Genomic DNA, 20922 nt, shown 5'->3' with positions numbered 1-20922 from the left:
GCCTTGGCCTAAATTCTATATTCCGTTCCGTTTACGTTTTATGCTGTTAAATATGTCAGTTGTTGGATCATGTCTGATGAAATGTCGCTGCTTCCAAAGTCAGTCTTAAATAGTTTTTGTTCCTTTGCAAAAAAAGGTTAACTGATTATTATTATTATTATTATTATTATTATTATTATTATTATTATTATTATTATTATTATTATTATTATTATTGTTGTTGTTGCTGTTTTATACTAGATAGATTTAAGTCAGTGTCTTCACTGCGCGGTTTGAAGCCGATGGTAATTTTACACTCTTCCCGTCTGTGGTCAAAGATTTTCTTTTTATTTTTAATGCCCTTCAGCATATAATTTATGGAAAAAAACACGCATGATACACAGAAATTTATATATAAATATATATAGGCTAAATATATGTATGTATGTATACATATATATATATATATATATATATATATATATATATATATATATATATATCTATATATATATATATATATATATATATATATATAAATATATAATATAAATATGTATTATATATAAATATGTATTATATAAATATATATATATATATATATATATATATATATATATATATATATATATATATATATATATATATATATATATATATATATATATACATATATATATATATAATATATATATATATATATTATATATATATATATATATATATATATATATATATATATATATATAAATATATAATATAAATATGTATTATATATAAATATGTATTATATATATATATATATAAATATATATATATATATATATATATATATATATATATATATATATATATATATATATATATATATATATATATATATATATATATATATATATATATACATATATATATATATATATATATATATATATATATATATATATATATATATATATATATATATATATATATATATATATATATATATATATATATATATATATTATATCAGTGAAAAATAAAGCATAGAATTAGACTCAAGATATGAGAGACTGCTATATATATTTAGTAAATTATTTAGCTCTATTGGAGTGTCATTGTTTTCTTAATGGTCTGGATTACGAACATTCAGAGCAGTTAAGCCTCGCCAATAATTTTTTTTTATTATTATTTTGTTGATGAATCCCCGTAGGGGGTAGTGCTTGCAGTGCACCTCATGCGGTGCACCGTAGGCATTATTTAAGATTCCTTGAAGTGTCCCTTCGGCACCTGGCTGCAACCCCTTTCATTCCTTTTACTGTACCTCCGTTCATATTCTCGATCTTCCACCATACTTTCCCCAACCCTCTCCTGACAATGATTATTGATTCATAGAGCAACTGCTTTGAGGTTTTCCTCCTGTTACACCTTTCAAACCTTTTTACTCTCAATTTCCTTTTCAGTGCTGAATGACCCCATAGGTCCCAGCGCTTAGCCTTGGCCTATATTCTAAATTCTCTTCTATTCCGGTTGATTAATCGTTTAACTATAATGTTCACTGGCTTTCCTTTATTGGAAAGTGACTGATCACCTTCTGTGGTCAAGATAAGATTCGCCCCAATGACATTTTCCTTCAAAGTCGTAGTAATGGTGAAAACTTCAGTGAAACCGACCGCAGGAAGCAGTTTACACCGGTTATCAAACTTCCCTTTCCTGTGTCTTCTTATAAATTTAAAATGACGCTTTCTGCTTGCATTTGTCATCATGTATAAGAAATTTCACGTGTTCAGACTCTCGTTGTTATTCGTAACAAAATTGGGAAATTTTTTTTTTTCAAAATCTTTGGCATGAATGTGAATTTCCTTGGGAAATTCTTTTTAAAAATCGTAGGCATAAATGTGAATTTCTTTGGGAATTTATTCTTTTTAAAATAATGGGCATAAATGTTAATTTCTGTGTGAAATTCCTTTTAATAATCGTAGGCGTAAATGTGAATTTCTTTGGGCGATTACTTTTGAAAATCGTAGGCATGAATGTGAATTTCTGAGTGAAATTCTTTTTTTAAAAATCGTAGGCATAAATGTGAATTTCTTTGGGAGATTACTTTTTGAAAATCGTAGGCATAAATGTGAATTTCTGAGTGAAATTCTTTTTTAAAAAATCGTAGGCGTAAATGTGAATTTCTTATGGAAATTCTTTGTTGAAAATCATAGACATAAATGTGAATTTCTTTTGGAAATTCTTTTTTAATAATCGTAGTCATAAATGTGAATTTCTGTGGGAAAGTCTTTTCTAAAAAATATAGGCTTAAATGTGAATTTCTTTACAGAGGTAAGTGAACATTTTGCATGGGCTGAAAGGACCCTCAGTAAGTAATAATGATGGTTTTGGGATTAAGTGGTTAACTAACGATAAGTTCTTGAATGCAACGAGTGACAGCTTTGCAATTGTAGTTTTAAGTAATTTCAAAGCTGCTCTAGGGTCGCTTATTGAAATTAGATTGGCCACTACAAAATAATTACGATAAATTCAAATCTTTATGCAGAACGTGAACTGCTATTTGCGGTGTTCTGTGAGACAGCCAGTTAATCCCATGTTGAAGAATGCACTGGCATTCTTCATTAGGAATGTCATCAAGGAGGCACATTCTTGTTGTGACGACTCCAACTTCAAGTTGTTGAGAGTCAACGCCCACGAGGTAAGGGCGGTCGCTACCTCCATGGCGTTCCAGAAAAATATGGCACTCAGTGACATTCTCAGTGAATATCACATTTTGTGAAGCGATTCGGTGTTACCTCACACTACTTGAGAGATGTTAAGGTAGCATCACGAGAATTGCTTTTTCGCTGGGACCATACATTGCTGCTTCAACAACCTTGGGGTCCGAAGTGTAGCTCTCCCTGCCCTTTAATCCTGCTTAGGAAGGGTTTTTTAATTGTGTTTTTATGGTTGTTGGGTCGATTGAAGGAGTCAGTCTTCCCAATCCATTGCAGACTAATGTCTTAGTGTTGGTTAGGTGGTTGGTAATGCTCTTTTGTCCTCATTGTATGGTCTATGATCTAGTCACATTGTGGTCACGCCCCCGTTGACAGATCATCTAGCAGTCGCCAGCTTTATAGGTCACTACCTCGCTGGGGTCTCTAGAAAAGCAGAAGCAGACTAGGGTGGCAGTAACCACGCAGTCAGCTATGCTATCAGGTAAGGAACCAAAATAATTTTACCTTTAAATTTGTTTTCCCTAATTCTTGGCTGTCTCTACTTTCAAAGGGTGGTATTCAGCTATATATATATCTGACAGGTAAGTCTCATGAACAAAATGATATTTTAATGATGAATAAGAGTTTGTTCATACTTACCTCAGCAGATATATGTATTCTTAATGCCCTCCCTCCTCCCCTCAGGAGACAGTGGCGTTATCCAGCGGCCCTTTACATAAATACTGAAGGCGCCCCTGTACTTTCGGAGATATAGTTTGGGACGCAATATCTTCACTCCCCTACATCCATCGGGACGTAAGAATTAGTTCCCTTCTTGGGCTTCCACCCTCTGTGTGTAACGGGCATCACTAATTTCTTCCTACTTATGCTGAGTGTTTCTCCCCACCTGCGCTTAGAGATTTGCGGGCCGAGTGGGAGGTTATGGGCGTCGTCGACAAGTTCCGCTTCCACGGCACCCTTGGTGGCCTCCCCTCCGTCCCTTTTTTCTCTTCCCGTAGGTTCTTCCTTCTCTCCCTTTAGTAGATCTCTCTCTTCGCCCTCTTCGCTCGCTCGTCGGTGAAGACCAGGGGAGGGGAGGAGATCGAGCGACCTCGTCTAGAGTACCTCCTCCCGCTGCGTAGGGCTGTTCCCCTTGTAGCGGGAGGAGCCTCCCTCTACTAATCATCTTTGTTTTTCTTTCAGGTTGACAGTGAGCATCGCAGACACAGCAGTAGTTGGCTGGATATATCAAGAATATCTTGCATGAAGCAGTCCCGACATTCATTCAGTGTTGCTTCGGGATCGACCACAATACCTGATTAGATGACATATTTCCACGTCGGGATCGCTCTGACTCTGTTCCCGCCGATGTAGATCGATCGCTGTCATTGCTGGTTTTCATGTATGCTGTTGCAATGCTTCCTGCGTATCTGTGGTCCATCTGCTCCTGCTGTTCCCTGTGTTATGCTCTTGTCAACTCGACGACAGTCTGTGGGCTGCTCTCCTGGTCTCCTGCCGCAGCCGCCCTGATCGCTCCTGTCGCTGCTGGTGACTTTCAAATGACATTCTGTCCGTTGCAGTAGCTCCTGCCTTCCGAACCGCTAACGTAGCTCCTGCATCGTATGTCCGGATCGTGCCCGCTTCTTCTCCAAGTGATCGTGCCCGGGGCCGCTTCCGTTGTGTTCCTGCCAGCTGCCCTGGAGGTTACGATGTCTGCCATCCTGTAGAAGATGTTGGTGTGAAAGGGAAGGAAGTCGCCTTGTGGAAGTGACGTTCCTGGCCGTTGCATAGCTCCTGCTCTCCGAACCTTTGCCGTAGCTCCTGCATCGGCTGTCCTGATCATTCCTGCCGCTTCTGGCGGTCGTGCCCAGGGCCGCTTCCGTGTGTTCCTGCCAGCTGCCCCAGAGGTTACGATGTCCGCCATCCTGTAGAAGATGTCGGCGTGAAGATGTAGGAAGTCGTCCTGTTGAGGTGATGTTCCTGGCCGTTGCAGTAGCTCCTGCCTTCCGAACTGCTGCCGTAGCTCCTGCATCGGCTGTCCTGATCATGCCTGCTGCTTCTCCTGGTGGTGGTGTCCTGGCTGCGTCCGTTGTGTTCCTGCCGGACTACCCTGGAGGTTACGATGTTTCGTGTCCACCATCCTGTAGAAGATGTCGGAGTGGAGGTGAAGGAAGCCGTCCTGTGGAAGTAGCCACCGTCTTCTTCATCTTATCTTCGATTTCGTCTTCTGCTGCGTCTTCCCTTCCTCTCCCGAGGTCCAAGGGGGTCCCGAGAATCGGACAGACCTCCATCGGCCAAAGGAAAGGAATGCTGCTTCTTCCCCTTGATGCCCTTGGACGTCTAGGGACTGCCTCCTTCCGAGGAGGCAGTGGGTCTCTTGTTGGCTCTTCCCGACCTTCGGGTTAGGAAACCGATTGGCATAGCCCTGGGTTTTGTGTTTCGGAAGCCGTGGGCGCGCAGACCTCAGTTTGCGATCCCGTTCCCAGTCCTAGAGGTTCCGCCTCTAAGACGGGGGCTGCTTCGGGCTCGTTCGCGAGCCTCCAGTGCTCGAGATTCTATGGAATATCGAGTATCCCGATCTGGTCTGGAGAGATTTTCCTGGGCCCAGTTCGGGAGCAGTGCGAGAGAAAGGGCCGAGGCACCCAGGTGTCTTGGTTCCTCTTCCTGCCAGCACCGCAAGCGCTCCCAGTGTTTGCCAGTGCTCGGTCGGGTTCCCAGCCTGGTGTCTCGATCCTGTCGGTTCGAACACCAGAAGAAGCAGGGAAGAGATTCACTTTGGGAGTCCTGCGGGACTTCTAAGGGACTGACTCTCTTCCGGGAGACAAGTTTCTCTCGTTGATCTTCCCTCCCTCAGGCAGGAACCGATTTGCATTCTCCTGTGGGATCTTGCGTTTCGGGGGCCGAGAGCGCCGGCCTCTCGAGGCCACGCCCTCGTTGCCAGTCTTGGAAGTCTGCATCTAAGACTGGTTCTGTGCTTGGCTCTTTTAATCTATTAGGAAACAAAGCAGCCGCTCCCGATTTTTGGAAGTCTCGTGGGTAGCTCGAATTCTATGAATCACGAGCACTCTCTCCTTCGAGAGGCACAGGACGAGAGAAAGTGCCGAGACACCCAGGTGTCTGGTTGCCGGGACACCCAGGTGTCGGTGTGCCGACTCCAGGTGTCTCGATACTGCCCGCCAGCTGCTTCGGTTGCTCGGGCGGGCTTCATTCTTGTGTCTCTTGTGTCTCGAACTTTAGGGTTCGAGCATGCAAGATAGCAGACACAGAATTCCCCTTTGAACCTTCTTCTCGAGGGGCCTCGGCCTCGAAGGAGTTTAGAGTTCGGGAAACTAGCAATTGTTCACAGCAGACGAGTCCGGCCTGCCCAGTTATGATTGTGTTCGCTCAATTGGCTCGGCTCGACCCCCGGTCACACTTACAAGACTGGCTTGGCTCGACTCGGCTTGCCAGACTGGCTCGGCTCGGCTCGACTCGACTCAGCTTGCCAGACTGGCTCGGCTCGGCTCGGCTCGCCCCGCCTGCCTCCCAGTCCGCCGCATACCAACCAGCTGGATCGCGTTCGCGTGATCGGCTCGGCTCGGCTCGGCCCTACTCGGTTTTTTCCGATTCGGGTTCTCGGCTATGTTCGAGTGAACTTTTTGCTCTTCCCAGGAAAGCGCTTTGCCACGGCACAAGTGCTCTTCTTTTCCCATGTGGCAGTAATCTCCTTCGGTTGATTATCGCTCACGGTCCGCCTCTCCTGCTTATCATTCTGGCAGGACAGGTAGGGATACTCTTTTCTCCTCACCTGTTCTCTTCTCCTCTCGGTTGTTCCGAGAGGCGCGAGACGGACAGAGAGAGCTCCGACGAAATTTTCTTCGGAGTTCGGCTGCCTGGTGTGCTTTGGGTGTCGGTCCCCCGATTCTCTCGTATTATAACCAGGTAGCTGAGGAGGGTTTCATGGGATCTGTCAAGGTCTCCCTCCAAGGGGAGAGGTACAGGAGTTTCACGCATCGGAAACAGTGAGGGTCTTCCTCTTCAAGTTATGATCGCCCCCGTGTTCTCGGAGAACTTCGAATCGGCGCGAGGATCCCTGGGACAGGACTGCCTCTCCCCCAATGAATAACCTTCATCACTCGCAACCCTTGCAGTTTCCGAGGGGCCGAGAGTGTCAGGGACCGCCGCTGTCCTGGCTTCCGAGAGCGTTCTCAACCTGATGAATTCTTTTCTTTGATGGAGTTAATTCAGGTTGAGACACCAAGCTTCCACCCCTGCCTCGACAGAATATGAATTCTTCTTGCCTCGGAGGGTCTTGCTGACTGCAGTTTTTTGGGCAATTCTGGTGCTAAGAAGAAGGACTTTGTCCCAATTCGGATCTCCGGTTTCATAAGTCCCGAGTTGGCTCGACCCTTGGGAACGAACCTTTACTTGGTTCTGCCTTTCTCTTTCAGAGATTTGCCAGATACCCTGGTAATCAAGGTTCCCACCAGGGCACTGACTTGTCCTTTGGACAATGGCCAAGAACTTTGGGTCTTAGTCATCTCAACTCGACCTTGAGTTCAAGCCAGCCCCCCTCAACTCCTTAGCTAAGAAGTCCTAGGCTTCAGAAGAAGATTGCAACTGCTGATGCCTGGACGAAATGATGCTTATCGAGTCTCTGGAACTGGCAGCGACATTGCCGAGACCTGGGAATGGATTCCTTCAGGAGAAGTATCTATTTCCCTTAGGTCTCGGCAATTCTTTCCATCGAACTTTCATCCCACCACCTCTCCCGTGCTCCCGATTCGGGAAATGCCAGCCGGCTAGAGCTAATTGCCTCGGTACCCTGTCATCTTGCAGAAGCTTCCCCATGGTGGAAAATGGAAGTCTGCTTCCTTTTCCCCGTTCTTTCCTCTTCGATGTATGAGGAAAGAGTTAGGCTAATGCTTGATTGAAGGAACCTTCGAATATGCTTGCATATTCCCCTCACATCTTGTGTCTACTTACAGATTCACAGATTGAGGAATAGGCGCACACTGGTAAGACCTTGTCTTGAATTTGTGTGACCGAGACGATTAGTACCTTCTCATCACCGTCCTGGGCTCAGGGCAGCCTTTTGGCTGTCCGAGAATTCAGGATGGGTTTTGCGGCACTCACTGGTTTCATTGAACAACAAAACCACAGTAGTGGCATTTGTCGACAAACAGGAGGCAATCGTTTTTTCCCCTGTTTCATCTCGACATTTGAAGGTACTCGAGTGTTGTTCTATTGCACACTCGACAGCTCAATTAACCAGATGCATTCCTGGTGGGGATGTATTGGTAGGCAAGCCTGGCCTCGGGTTTGAGTGATCGGGACGGAACATGCTGCTCACTCTTTCTTCACGAAGATTCATGCAGAGACTGCTGGACTGAGAAATCCCTACCGTCCTTCTGTTGCCTCCCTGCACACAAGTCGGTAGTGTTTTCTCGCTCCTTCATACCAGACCAGGGGCCGCTCTGTTGAGGCATGCTGTCTTTTGGTGAAAACTCGATATCGACGTTTTTTCCCTCTGTATTTGTCCATTTCACTAGGGGTTCACAAACATTGCTCACCCCGAGTTACAGACAAATACTTGAAGACTTCGCCTTCATCCGACCTGATTGCCGAGGCATCGAGAAGAATTCCGCTTGACCCATCCTCCTGTGCAGCTACACAAGAAGCGGTTCTTGAGGCAGTACATCCCTGTGTGTTCAGGACTGGGAGACTTTCCAGCTTTCCTTGCAAGCACAGGCTTTCTCGCCGAGCAGCAACGGATATAGCTGGATATCCCTTGAAGTCCTCTGCAACACTGTCCCAGGGACTGGATCCGTCTTTGCTGGTGGTGTCGTTGTCGGAACTTCTTCTCGGGTCAGAGTCGCTCGTCAAGTCTGGACTTCCTCGTCTTCTCCGCCGAGGGCTGCTTCTCTCCCTTTCATTTGTGAAGAACGTAGGCCCTTGCGACCTAGTCTTCTATCTGAAGTAGCCTTCTTCTCCTCAGTCGAGAGTTAGCTACGGACGAGAAGGTTCTCCAGTCATGCTGTCCCAGGAAACTGTCTCCTGGGTGGCATGTGACTCTCTTTTAGAGTTCCTGTCCATGCTCTGCATGCGCCTTACGAGAGTCGTCGGATAGAGATATGCCCTCTTAGGTCCATCTCTCATCTTACCCTGGCCTTGGCGTAGAAGATGGAAGAACAGGGATGGGGATCATACCTCGACTCCTTCTCGGATGTCGTAGGTGGACTCCGAATCCATTGGCATCGACTGTTGGGTTCGAGTCCTTCTTGTTCCCCTCCTCCTTGGACTTTGTATCGATGATCCAGATCATTCGTTACTTTGTCCTATTGGGAGCTGTGGTACTTTCCGAAAGGTTCAACATTCCTAACCTGGATGTCGTCAACGTTTTCGCTAGTACTGTCTCTCCCAAGGAAGAAGTGTCTAAGGACACATCTTCCTCCTGACTTCGTGAAGCGATCAAAGGAGGTACTTGGCAGCTGACGACGACGATACCGGTACCTTTCACCCGAGAGCTCACAAAGTCGATGGCTTGGTCCATCCCTCGCATTCCGGAAGAATATGTCGGTACCACAGGTGCTGAAGGCGGGTGTGTGGTCCCAACAGACTACCTTCACCTCCTTCTACCTCCGGGATGTTGCACACAAGTCCTTGGACACTTTTTCCTTGGGTCCTGTGGTGGCTGCTCAACAAGTTGTGTAGCTTATCCAGCTCCCCTAACGGGACAGGTTGCATCTCGCCTATGTTGTACAGTTGTGATTGGGAGAATGAATGTTGAGTGACTGGCCTCTCTTCTTTCTCCCCATCCTGGCTCTCTTCCCACGGGCAGGGAGCGGACATGCCGTTACAAGCTGGACCGGGCGATCGAGGCAGATAAGCACATAACGGGAGCTCCCGTTCTATTTCCGTTCAGGTTAATAGAAGCAACCCCACTCCTTCCTCTTGCAAGGGGAGGAAGGAGACCATGACTATGAGACAAACCCAATGCTTGTATTTGCCTTATTGTCATCCGACGTCAAATTCTTCCCAGCCTACTTTGCATGAACTGACGTTTCCTCTTTCATGCAAAGGGACCCAGAAGTCTGACAACTGATCCTGCGTTTCCTACAACCCGATCTTTTGTCAGAGGCAGTTTTCCCTTCCTCGCTCTTACGACCAGGAAGGGAAGACAAGGTGGTGAACTCCAGTCAGTTCAGAGAGACTTTATCAGATTCCTCCCTCCAATCAGTGAGTCTCTAATGTAAAGGACCGAGGTTTGTATATTGTGTCGGAACAAATAACAATTTTTAAAAGTAAATTGTATTTTTCCTAACTATACAAACCCGAGGTCCTTTACACTTTATGCCCACCTCATGCCACCCCTCAATCTGTACCTGGGCCAAAAGGCAAACTGGAATGTTTACATCCGGGCAGGCGGGTATCCCCGCCTACCTGGAGGTAGTTACTGCCTAACCACCTTGTTCAAGAGTTTAACGGCCGTTTCCAGCCTACGCCTGAAAGTAATCCCTAATGTAAAGGACCTCGGGTTTGTATAGTTAGGAAAAATACAATTTACTTTTAAAAATTGTTATTTTTAGAACTTCCCGTTTGTTGCAAAATGAAATTAAATGATTGAATATTACTAGAATGTAAGTTAGCTTTTGCATTTTTCCCATTTTCAAAAGTTGACCTGAAATATTTATCGTGTTTATCTTATTTCAAAACCGATAAAAGCAAACCATGAGTTATTTTTTGTTGTATTCTACATGATCTTTGACAAACATGCATAAAACATTATGAACGGATAATAAGTCTTTGCAATGTACTAAAAAATTCTGATTTTCAGCAACTTAGGCTCGCAGTTGGTTTTTTCAAAAATTCCCATAAATCGAAATATTGTGCTTCTCGTTTGTTGCAAAATGATGGTAAATGATTGAATAACTAGAATGTAAAAGTTTTAGCTTTAATTGCATTTTTCGACCATTTTCAAATTCAAAGTTGACCAAAGGTTTTTTGACTTATAGTGATTTATATGAAAATATGTCAAAATTAATAAAAGTTACAACATGAGTTATTTTTTCTTGTATTCTACATGAGTCCATCACACACATTTTCATATATAAAACTTTATGGCTTAATAGAAAACGGCAAAAAATTACTTGACTAAAGGCATCTGAGATTTTCTGCAGAGTTAGCATGGACTGAAATATTGTGTTAGAGACTTCTAGTTTGTTGCAAAATGAAGGTAAATGATTGAATATTACTAGAATGTAAGGTTTTAATTACAATTGCATTTTTCGACCATTTCAGTCGAGTCAAAGTTGACATGGTTGAAATTTTGGCCGTGATTTTATGAAAATTTGTCAAAATTAATAAAGCTATAACTATGAGTTATTTTTTTTGTATTCTTTTTTCATATATAAAACTTTATGTAACGTTTAATAGAAAATGGTGCAAAATTACACAAAGTGACTAAAGTCATTAGCTGATGCTTTCTTTTGGGAGAAGAAAGATTGGCTCATGCACAGCTTCCACTTGTGCACAAAACAACAGCGTGATCCGTGAACTCCCAGCATCCCTCAAGGCTTTAAAATTTTATACAAAGGCCTATAAAATATTTTTCTTATTTAAAAAAATTTTTTTTCTATGGCCGTCACTCCCAACAGGCAACTTTTGAAAATATGTCCAGTTTATAAAAATTAAGTTGATTTTTATTATGTGGGAAAACAGTTTCATATATACTGTTTGTTCTTCCAGGATAATAATAGACAAATCATTGAATCCAGAATCCTTGATGGCTGACATGACAGCTTGGCTGGCTATCAGGGCCAGAGGTTGGAAATTTCAATCAATAATAATCCTGTTTACAAATGTGTTGAGTCTTCATGGTTTTATTGTTGCAAGGTAAGATTGTTTTTGTTTTGCAGTTAGGATAATGGCAGAAATTGCCTTTATGGGTCATATTATTAATAAGTGAAATGGACGGTGATAGATAATGATGGTGTGTTATTATTCACCCTAAGGGTCTCCAGTTTTGGGGGGAAAATTTGGGGAGAAGGATGCTCTTTGCTTCGTACTTTCATATTTGGGATTATTCACATGAATCTGGAAAGAATTTTGAGGCCTACGTAAACAAATTTGCAGTGTATTAACTTGAAATTATGGTCTGATAAGTTTTTCATATGTTAGCTACTATCAGATTACTTACATGCCAACAAGATATACTATCTGTTTGTTCCGACACAATATACAAACCCTCGGTCCTTTACATTAGGAATTACTTTCAGGCGTAGGCTGGAAACGGCCGTTAAACTCTTGAGCAAGGTGGTTAGGCAGTAACTACCTCCAGGTAGGCGGGGATACCCGCCTGCCCGGATGTAAACATTCCAGTTTGCTTTCGGCCGTCATGCGTTGCTGACGTGTTTTTCGTTCTCTCTGCCTGACTGTCGTTAAGCTCTTATTATCCCGGTGGGATCTTTCTGTATTTTTGTTTATATATACGTGTGTTTGATATTTATTAATACAAACCCACGATTTGTGATAACCTTGCATAAGCCGTCGTTCCCTGCCTGTGTCTTGGGTTTGACAGCCAAGGGCGTAACCAAGTGGTAATGCTTCTCTCCAGCAGCCCTTTACGTAAATACTGAAGGCGCCCCTGTACTTTCGGAGATATAGTTTGGGACGCAATATCTTCACTCCCCTACATCCATCGGGACGTAAGAGTTAGTTCCCTTCTTGGGCTTCCGCCCTCCGTGTATAAGGGGCATCACTAATTTCTTCCTACTTATGCTGAGTGTTGCTCGCCGCCTGCGCTTGAGAGATTTGCGGGCTGGTGGGAGGTTACGGGCGTCGTCGATAAGTTCCGCTTCCACGGCGCCCTTGGTGGCCTCCCTCTGTCCTTTTTCTCTTCCCGTAGGTTCTTCCTTCTCCCCTTTAGTAGATCTCTCTCCTTCGCCCTCTTCGCTTGCTTGTTGGACTTCCAGGGGGGGGCGATCGAGCGACCTCTTCTAGAGTACCTCCTCCCGCTGCGTAGGGCTGTTCCCCTTGTAGCGGGAGGAGCCTCCCTCTACTAATCATCTTTGTTTTTCTTTTCTTTCAGGTTGACAGTGATCATTGCAGACACAGCAGTAGTTGGCTGGATATATCAAGAATATCTTGCATGAAGCAGTCCCCGACATTCATTCAGTGTTGCTTCGGGATCGACCACAATACCTGATTAGATGACATATTTCCATGTCGGGATCGCTCTGACTCTGTTCCCGCCGATGTGGATCGATCACTGTCATTGCTGGTTGTCATGTATGCTGTTGCAATGCCTCCTGCGTATCTGTGGTCCATCTGCTCCTGCTGTTCCCTGTGTTATGCTCTTGTCAACTCGACGACAGTCTGTGGGCTGCTCTTCCTGGTCTCCTGCCGCAGCCGCCCTGATCGCTCCTGTCGCTGCTGGTGACTTTCAAATGACATTCTGTCCGTTGCAGTAGCTCCTGCCTTCCGAACCGCTAACGTAGCTCCTGCATCGGATGTCCTGATCGTGCCCGCTACTTCTCCTAGTGGTCGTGCCCGGGCCGCTTCCGTTGTGTTCCTGCCAGCTGCCCTGGAGGTTACGATGTCTGCCATCCTGTAGAAGATGTTGGCGTGAAGGGAAGGAAGTCGCCTTGTGGAAGTGACGTTCCTGGCCGTTGCAATAGCTCCTGCCCTCCGAACCTGTGCCGTAGCTCCTGCATCGGCTGTCCTGATCATTCCTGCCGCTTCTGGCGGTCGTGCCCAGGGCCGCTTCCGTTGTGTTCCTGCCAGCTGCCCCAGAGGTTACGATGTCCGCCATCCTGTAGAAGATGTCGGCGTGAAGATGAAGGAAGTCGTCCTGTTGAGGTGATGTTCCTGGCCGTTGCAGTAGCTCCTGCCTTCCGAACCGCTGCCGTAGCTCCTGCATCGGCTGTCCTGATCATGCCTGCTGCTTCTCCTGGTGGTGGTGTCCTGGCTGCGTCCGTTGTGTTCCTGCCGGACTACCCTGGAGGTTACGATGTTTCGTGTCCACCATCCTGTAGAAGATGTCGGAGTGGAGGTGAAGGAAGCTGCCCTGTGGAAGTAGCCGCCATCTTCTTCATCTTATCTTCGATTTCGTCTTCTGCTGCGTCTTCCCTTCCTCTCCCGAGGTCCAAGGGGGTCCCGAGAATCGGACAGACCTCCGTCGGCCGAAGGAGAGGAATGCTGCTTCTTCCCTTGATGCCCTTGGACGTCTAGGGACTGCCTCCTTCCGAGGAGGCAGTGGGTCTCTCTTTGGCTCTTCCCGACCTTCAGGTTAGGAAACCGATTCGCATAGCCCTGGGTTTTGTGTTTCGGAAGCCGCGGCGCGCGCAGACCTCAGTTTGCGATCCCGTTCCCAAGTCTTAGAGGTTCCGCCTCTAAGATGGGGGCTGCTTCGGGCGCTCGTTCGCGAGCTGCTTCAGTGCTCGAGATTCTATGGAATATCGAGTATCCCGATCTGGTCTGGAGAGATTTTCCTGGGCCCAGTTCGGGAGCAGTGCGAGAGAAAGGGCCGAGGCACCCAGGTGTCTTGGTTCCTCTTCCCGCCAGCACCGCAAGCGCTCCCAGTGTTTGCCAGTGCTCGGTCGGGTTCCCAGCCTGGTGTCTCGATCCTCTCGGTTCGAACACCAGAAGAAGCAGGAAGAGATTCACTTTGGGAGTCCTGCGGGACTTCTAAGGGACTGACTCTCTTCCGGGAGACAAGTTTCTCTTCCCGTTGACCGATTCGCATTCTCCTGTGGGATCTTGCGTTTCGGGGGCCGCGAGAGCGCGGCCTCTCGAGGCCACTCCCTCGTTGCCAGTCTTGGAAGTCTGCATCTAAGACTGGTTCTGTGCTTGGCTCTTTTGATCTATTAGGAAACAAAGCAGCCGCTCCCGATTTTCGGAAGTCTCGTGGGTAGCTCGAATTCTATGAATCACGAGCGCTCTCCTTACGAGGGCACAGGACGAGAGAAAGTGCCGAGACACCCAGGTGTCTGGTTGCCGGACGACCCAGGTGACACCCAGGTGTCCAGGTGTCTGGTTGCCGAGACACCCAGGTGTCTGTGTGGTGCCGAGACGCCAGGTGTCTCGATACTGCCCGCCAGCTGCTTCGGTTGCTCGGCTGGGCTTCATTCTTGTGTCTCGAACTTTAGGGTTCGAGCATGCAAGATAGCAGACACAGAATTCCCCTTTGAACCTTCTTCTCGAGGGGCCTCGGCCTCGGCCTCGAAGGAGTTTAGAGTTTGGGAAACTAGCAATTGTTCACAGCAGACGAGTCCGGCCTGCCCAGTTATGATTGTGTTGGCTGCTGGCTGGCTCGGCTTGCCAGACTGGCTCGGCTCGACTCGACATGGCTTGCCAGACTGGCTCGGCTCGACTTGACTCGGCTTGCCAGACTGGCTCTCAGCTTGCTCGCTTGGCTCTGCTCAGACTGGCCTCCCAGTCCTGCCTCCCAGTCTGCCGCATACCAACCAGCTGGATCGCGTTCGTGTGATCGGCTCGGCTCGGCCCTACTCGGTTTTTTCCGATTCGGGTTCTCGGCTATGTTCGAGTGAACTTTTTTTGCTCTTCCCAGGAAAGCGCTTTGCCACGGCACAAGTGCTCTTCTTTCCCCGTGTGGCAGTAATCTCCTTCGGTTGATTATCGCTCACGGTCCGCCTCTCCTGCTTATCATTCTGGCAGGACAGGTAGGGATACTCTTTTCTCCTCACCTGTTCTCTTCTCCTCTCGGTTGTTCCGAGAGGCGCGAGACGGACAGAGAGAGCTCCGACGAAATTTTCTTTCGGAGTTCGGCTGCCTGGCGTGCTTTGGGTATCGGTCCCCCGATTCTCTCGTATTATAACCAGGTAGCTGAGGAGGGTTTCATGGGATCTGTCAAGGTCTCCCTCCAAGGGGAGAGGTACAGGAGTTTCACGCATCGGAAACAGCGAGGGTCTTCCTCTTCAAGTTACGATCGCCCCCGTGTTCTCGGGGAACTTCGCGCCGACGAATCGGCGCGAGGATCCCCGGGACAGGACCGCGGCTCCCCCAATGAATAACCTTCATCACTTGCAACCCTTGCAGTTTCCGAGGGGCCGAGAGTGTCAGGGACCGCCGCGGTCCTGGCTTCCGAGAGCGTTCTCGACCTGATGAATTCTTTTCTTCGATGGAGTTAATTCAGGTCGAGACACCAAACTTCCACCCCTGCCTCGACAGAATATGAATTCTTCTTGCCTCGGAGGGTCTTGCCGACTGCAGTTTTTTGGGCAATTCTGGTGCTAAGAAGAAGGACTTTGTCCCAATTCGGATCTCCGGTTTCGTAAGTCCCGAGTTGGCTCGACCCTTGGGAACGAACCTTTACTTGGTTCTGCCTTTCTCTTTCAGAGATTTGCCAGATACCCCGGTAATCAAGGTTCCCACCAGGGCACTGACTTGTCCTTTGGACAATGGCCAAGAACTTTGGGTCTTAGTCATCTCAACTCGACCTTGAGTTCAAGCCAGCCCCCCTCAACTCCTTAGCTAAGAAGTCCTAGGCTTCAGAAGAAGATTGCAACTGCTGATGCCTGGACAAAATGATGCTTATCGAGTCTCTGGAACTGGCAGCGACATTGCCGAGACCTGGGAATGGATTCCTTCAGGAGAAGTATCTATTTCCCTTAGGTCTCGGCAATTCTTTCCATCGAACTTTCATCCCACCACCTCTCCCCGTGCTCCCGATTCGGGAAATGCCAGCCAGCTAGAGCTAATTGCCTCGGTACCCTGTCATCTTGCAGAAGCTTCCCCATGGTGGAAAATGGAAGTCTGCTTCCTTTTCCCGTTCTTTCTTCTTCTTCGATGTATGAGGAAAGAGTTAGGCTAATGCTTGATTGAAGGAACCTTCGAATATGCTTGCATATTCCCCTCACATCTTGTGTCTACTTACAGATTCACAGATTGAGGAATAGGCGCACACTGGTAAGACCTTGTCTTGAATTTGTGTGACCGAGACGATTAGTACCTTCTCATCACCGTCCTGGGCTCAGGGCAGCCTTTTGGCCGTCCGAGAATTCAGGATGGGTTTTGCGGCACTCACTGGTTTCGTTGAACAACAAAACCACAGTAGTGGCATTTGTCGACAAACAGGAGGCAATCGTTTTTTCCCCCTGTTTCATCTCGACATTTGAAGGTACTCAAGTGTTGTTCTATTGCACACTCGACAGCTCAATTAACCAGATGCATTCCTGGTGGGGATGTATTGGTAGGCAAGCCTGGCCTCGGGTTTGAGTGATCGGGATGGAACATGCTGCTCACTCTTTCTTCACGAAGATTCATGCAGAGACTGCTGGACTGAGAAATCCCTACCGTCCTTCTGTTGCCTCCCTGCACACAAGTCGGTAGTGTTTTCTCACTCCCTCATACCAGACCAGGGGCCGCTCTGTTGAGGCATGCTGTCTTTTGGTGAAAACTCGATATCAACGTTTTTTCCCTCCGTATTTGTCCGTTTCGCTAGGGGTTCACAAACATTGCTCACCCCGAGTTACAGACAAATACTTGAAGACTTCGCCTTCATCCGACCTGATTGCCGAGGCATCGAGAAGAATTCCGCTTGACCCATCCTCCTGTGCAGCTACACAAGAAGCGGTTCTTGAGGCAGTACATCCCTGTGTGTTCAGGACTGGGAGACATTCCAGCTTTCCTTGCAAGCACAGGCTTTCTCGCCGAGCGGCAACGGATATAGCTGGATATCCCTTGAAGTCCTCTGCAACACTGTCCCAGGGACTGGATCCGTCTTCGCTGGTGGTGTCGTTGTCGGAACTTCTTCTCGGGTCAGAGTCGCTCGTCAAGTCTGGACTTCCTCGTCTTCTCCGCCGAGGGCTGCTTCTCTCCCTTTCATTTGTGAAGAACGTAGGCCCTTGCGACCTAGTCTTCTATCTGAAGTAGCCTTCGTCTCCTCAGTCGAGAGTTAGCTACGGACGAGAAGCTTCTTCAGTCATGCTCTCCCAGGGAACTGTTTCCTGGGTGGCATGCGACTCTCGTTTAGGGTTCCTGTCCGTGCTCTGCACTCGCCCTACGAGAGTCGTCGGATAGAGATATGCCCTCTTAGGTCCATCTCTCATCTTACCCTGGCCTTGGCGTAGAAGATGGAAGAACAGGGATGGGGATCATACCTCGACTCCTTCTCGGATGTCGTAGGTGGACTCCAAATCCATTGGCATCGACTGTCAGGTTCAAGTCCTTCTTGTTCCCCTCCTCCTTGGACTTTGTATCGATGATCCAGATCATTCGTTACTTTGTCCTATTGGGAGCTGTGGTACTTTCTGAAAGGTTCAACATTTCCTAACCTGGATGTCGTCAACATTTTCACTAGTACTGTCTCTCCCAAGGAAGAAGTGTCTAAGGACATATCTTCCTCCTGACTTTGTGAAGCGATCAAAGGAGGTACTTGGCAGCTGACGACGACGATACCGGTACCTTTCACCCGAGAGCTCACAAAGTCGATGGCTTGGTCCATCCCTCGCATTCCGGAAGAATATGTCGGTACCACAGGTGCTGAAGGCGGGTGTGTGGTCCCAACAGACTACCTTCACCTCCTTCTACCTCAGGGATGTTGCACACAAGTCCTTGGACACTTTTTCCTTGGGTCCTGTGGTGGCTGCTCAACAAGTTGTGTAGTTTATCCAGCTCCCCTAACGGGACAGGTTGCATCTCGCCTATGTTGTACGGCTGTGATGGGGAGAATGAATGTTGAGTGACTGGCCTCTCTTCTTTCTCCCCATCCTGGCTCTCTTCCCACGGGCAGGGAGCGGACATGCCGTTACAAGCTGGACCGGGCGATCGAGGCAGATAAGCACATAACAGGAGCTCCCGTTCTATTTCCGTTCAGGTTAATAGAAGCAACCCCACTCCTTCCTCTTGCAAGGGGAGGAAGGAGACCATGACTATGAGACAACCCAATGCTTGTATTTGCCTTATTGTCATCCGACGTCAAATTCTTCCTAGCCTACTTTGCATGAACTGACGTTTCCTCTTTCATGCAAAGGGACCCAGAAGTCTGACAACTGATCCTGCGTTTCTTACAACCCGATCTTTTGTCAGAAGCAGTTTTTCCCTTCCTCGCTCTCACGACCAGGAAGGGAAGACAAGGTGGTGAAGTCCAGTCAGTTCAGAGAGACTTTATCAGATTCCTCCCTCCAATCAGTGAGTCTCCTAATGTAAAGGACCGAGGGTTTGTATATTGTGTCGGAAAAAATAACAATTTTTAAAAGTAAATTGCATTTTTCCTAACTATACAAACCCGAGGTCCTTTACACTTTATGCCCACCTCATGCCACCCCTCAATCTGTACCTGGGCCGAAAGGCAAACTGGAATGTTTACATCCGGGCAGGCGGGTATCCACGACTACCTGGAGGTAGTTACTGCCTAACCACCTTGTTCAAGAGTTTAACGGCCGTTTCCAGCCTACGCCTGAAAGTAATCCCTAATGTAAAGGACCTCGGGTTTGTATAGTTAGGAAAAATACAATTTACTTTTAAAAATTGTTATTTTGACACCAACTGAATGATCATTTTGACAGCAACTGACCATTTTGACACCAAATGAATGATCATTTTGACAGCAATTGAATGATCATTTTACAGCATTTGAATAATCATTTTGACACCAACTGAATGATCATTTTGACACCAACTGAATGATCATTTTACAGCAATTGGATGATCATTTTGACACCAACTGAATGGTCATTTTGACACCAACTAAATTATCATTTTCACAGCAACTGAATGATCATTTTCACAGCAACTGAATGCTCATTTTGTCAGCAACTGAATGATCATTTTGACAGCAACTAAATGCTCATTTATACAGCAACTGAATGATCATTTGACAGCAACTGATCATTTTGACACCGACTGAATGATCATTTGGACAGCAACTGATCATTTTGAGACCAACTGAATGATCATTTTGACACCAACTGATCATTTTGACACCAACTGAATGATCATTTTGACAGCAACTGATCATTTTGACACCAACTGAATGATCATTTTGACAGCAACTGAATGATCATTTTACAGCAACTGAATGATCATTTTGACAGCAACTGAATGATTACTTCGACACCAACTGAATGATCATTTCGACACCAACTGAATGATCATTTTGACAGCAACTGAATGATCACTTTGACAGCAGTACGATTTACTTTGAACATCAATCTCCAGTAACAAGGCGTCTCAATAAATATAAGCACAGACACTTAAGAAGAATATCTAACGTGTAGCAGCAGTGGCCTCTACATACAGAAGTTTAAATGTGGCATTCAAGTAAGAAGGTATTCAGCCACTCACTTCATACACCTCATTTTTGGACAGCTTCTGTAAAATAGTCGTGGTTCCCTCTGGCATTATTTTGGTGTCAAGATTTGACTTCTTGGCATTGCAATAAAAATGTTTTGGTACATCAAAGACAGCCTAATAATTGCAAAAATCGAGAATGAGTATATACAGCAACTAAGGCCCCACCTGTGTGGTGTGAAGAAAGAAATCGTCATTGAAGGAACAGCCATCCCATCATTATCCCATCTTTCCCACATTTTAGATCTTATTCTTCTTGCCTCACTGCTCGGGATGTTTTGGATTGCTGCTGTTTCCTAGTCGGGTGATCAGATTGGCCGTCTTCTGTAAACATCTGCGGGGCGGAGAGGTGGGGCGGGGGGTGTGTGTGTGTTGGTGAGGTGCCTCAGAATGTCATTGTGAACAACAGTGATACGTCTCGTGGGCTCTCGGCTACAGTTCATCCGAAGGGAACACCAATATCTGCTGTAGCCATATGAGCGGAAGAGCAGCAGTTTCGTGTCTCAGTGACAGAAGGCAAACCTCCTTGCAATCATGTTGCCAGTTGCACATAGTTTACGACGCCTCTGTTCTATGTCTGCTGTATCTTTTAGGTCATCCATAATGACGTGGCCCAGATACGGAAATTCATGCACGAATTCCAGACGATAATTCCCGAGGAAAATTTATGGTTCTGCAATATGCTTAAGCGATCTCGGGAGTAGCAACATACCCAGGGTCTTGGTTTCGTTGTAATATCAAATTTCTTGGCATATCTGTGGCAGGTGTCGATTAGTCGCTGGAGGCCTTGCACTGATGGGAACAGGAAAAAGCATCGAGATTCACTGCAACTTTCTTGAAAAGGGGCCGTCAGATGCCGAGGCAGTAGGGTGAAAGCCCTAGGCTTTAATTTATATTTTTACAGGACTGTCATAGGTCCTCATTTAGTCCTACAAAAAATGTCAGCTATGACATAGTTTATGGTATGGCTGGT

At 46.4% G+C, this 20922-nt stretch overlaps 1 protein-coding gene across 1 annotated transcript in view; it reads right to left on the bottom strand.

Moving 5' to 3' along the window:
• LOC136855270 (SPARC-like protein 1) overlaps positions 1-20922 on the bottom strand; it is a 41298-nt gene that overhangs the window by 1761 nt on the left and 18615 nt on the right. Inside the window, exon 3 of the mRNA XM_067132170.1 lies at positions 19944-20066. Within this exon, the coding sequence (XP_066988271.1) occupies positions 19944-20066 (123 nt within the window). The remainder of the gene's footprint in view (positions 1-19943; positions 20067-20922) is intronic.

The sequence above is a fragment of the Macrobrachium rosenbergii genome, chromosome 31, assembly GCF_040412425.1.
Source record: "Macrobrachium rosenbergii isolate ZJJX-2024 chromosome 31, ASM4041242v1, whole genome shotgun sequence".
Lineage (NCBI taxonomy): Eukaryota > Metazoa > Arthropoda > Malacostraca > Decapoda > Palaemonidae > Macrobrachium > Macrobrachium rosenbergii.
This window is presented reverse-complemented; position numbering and strand designations above follow the sequence as displayed.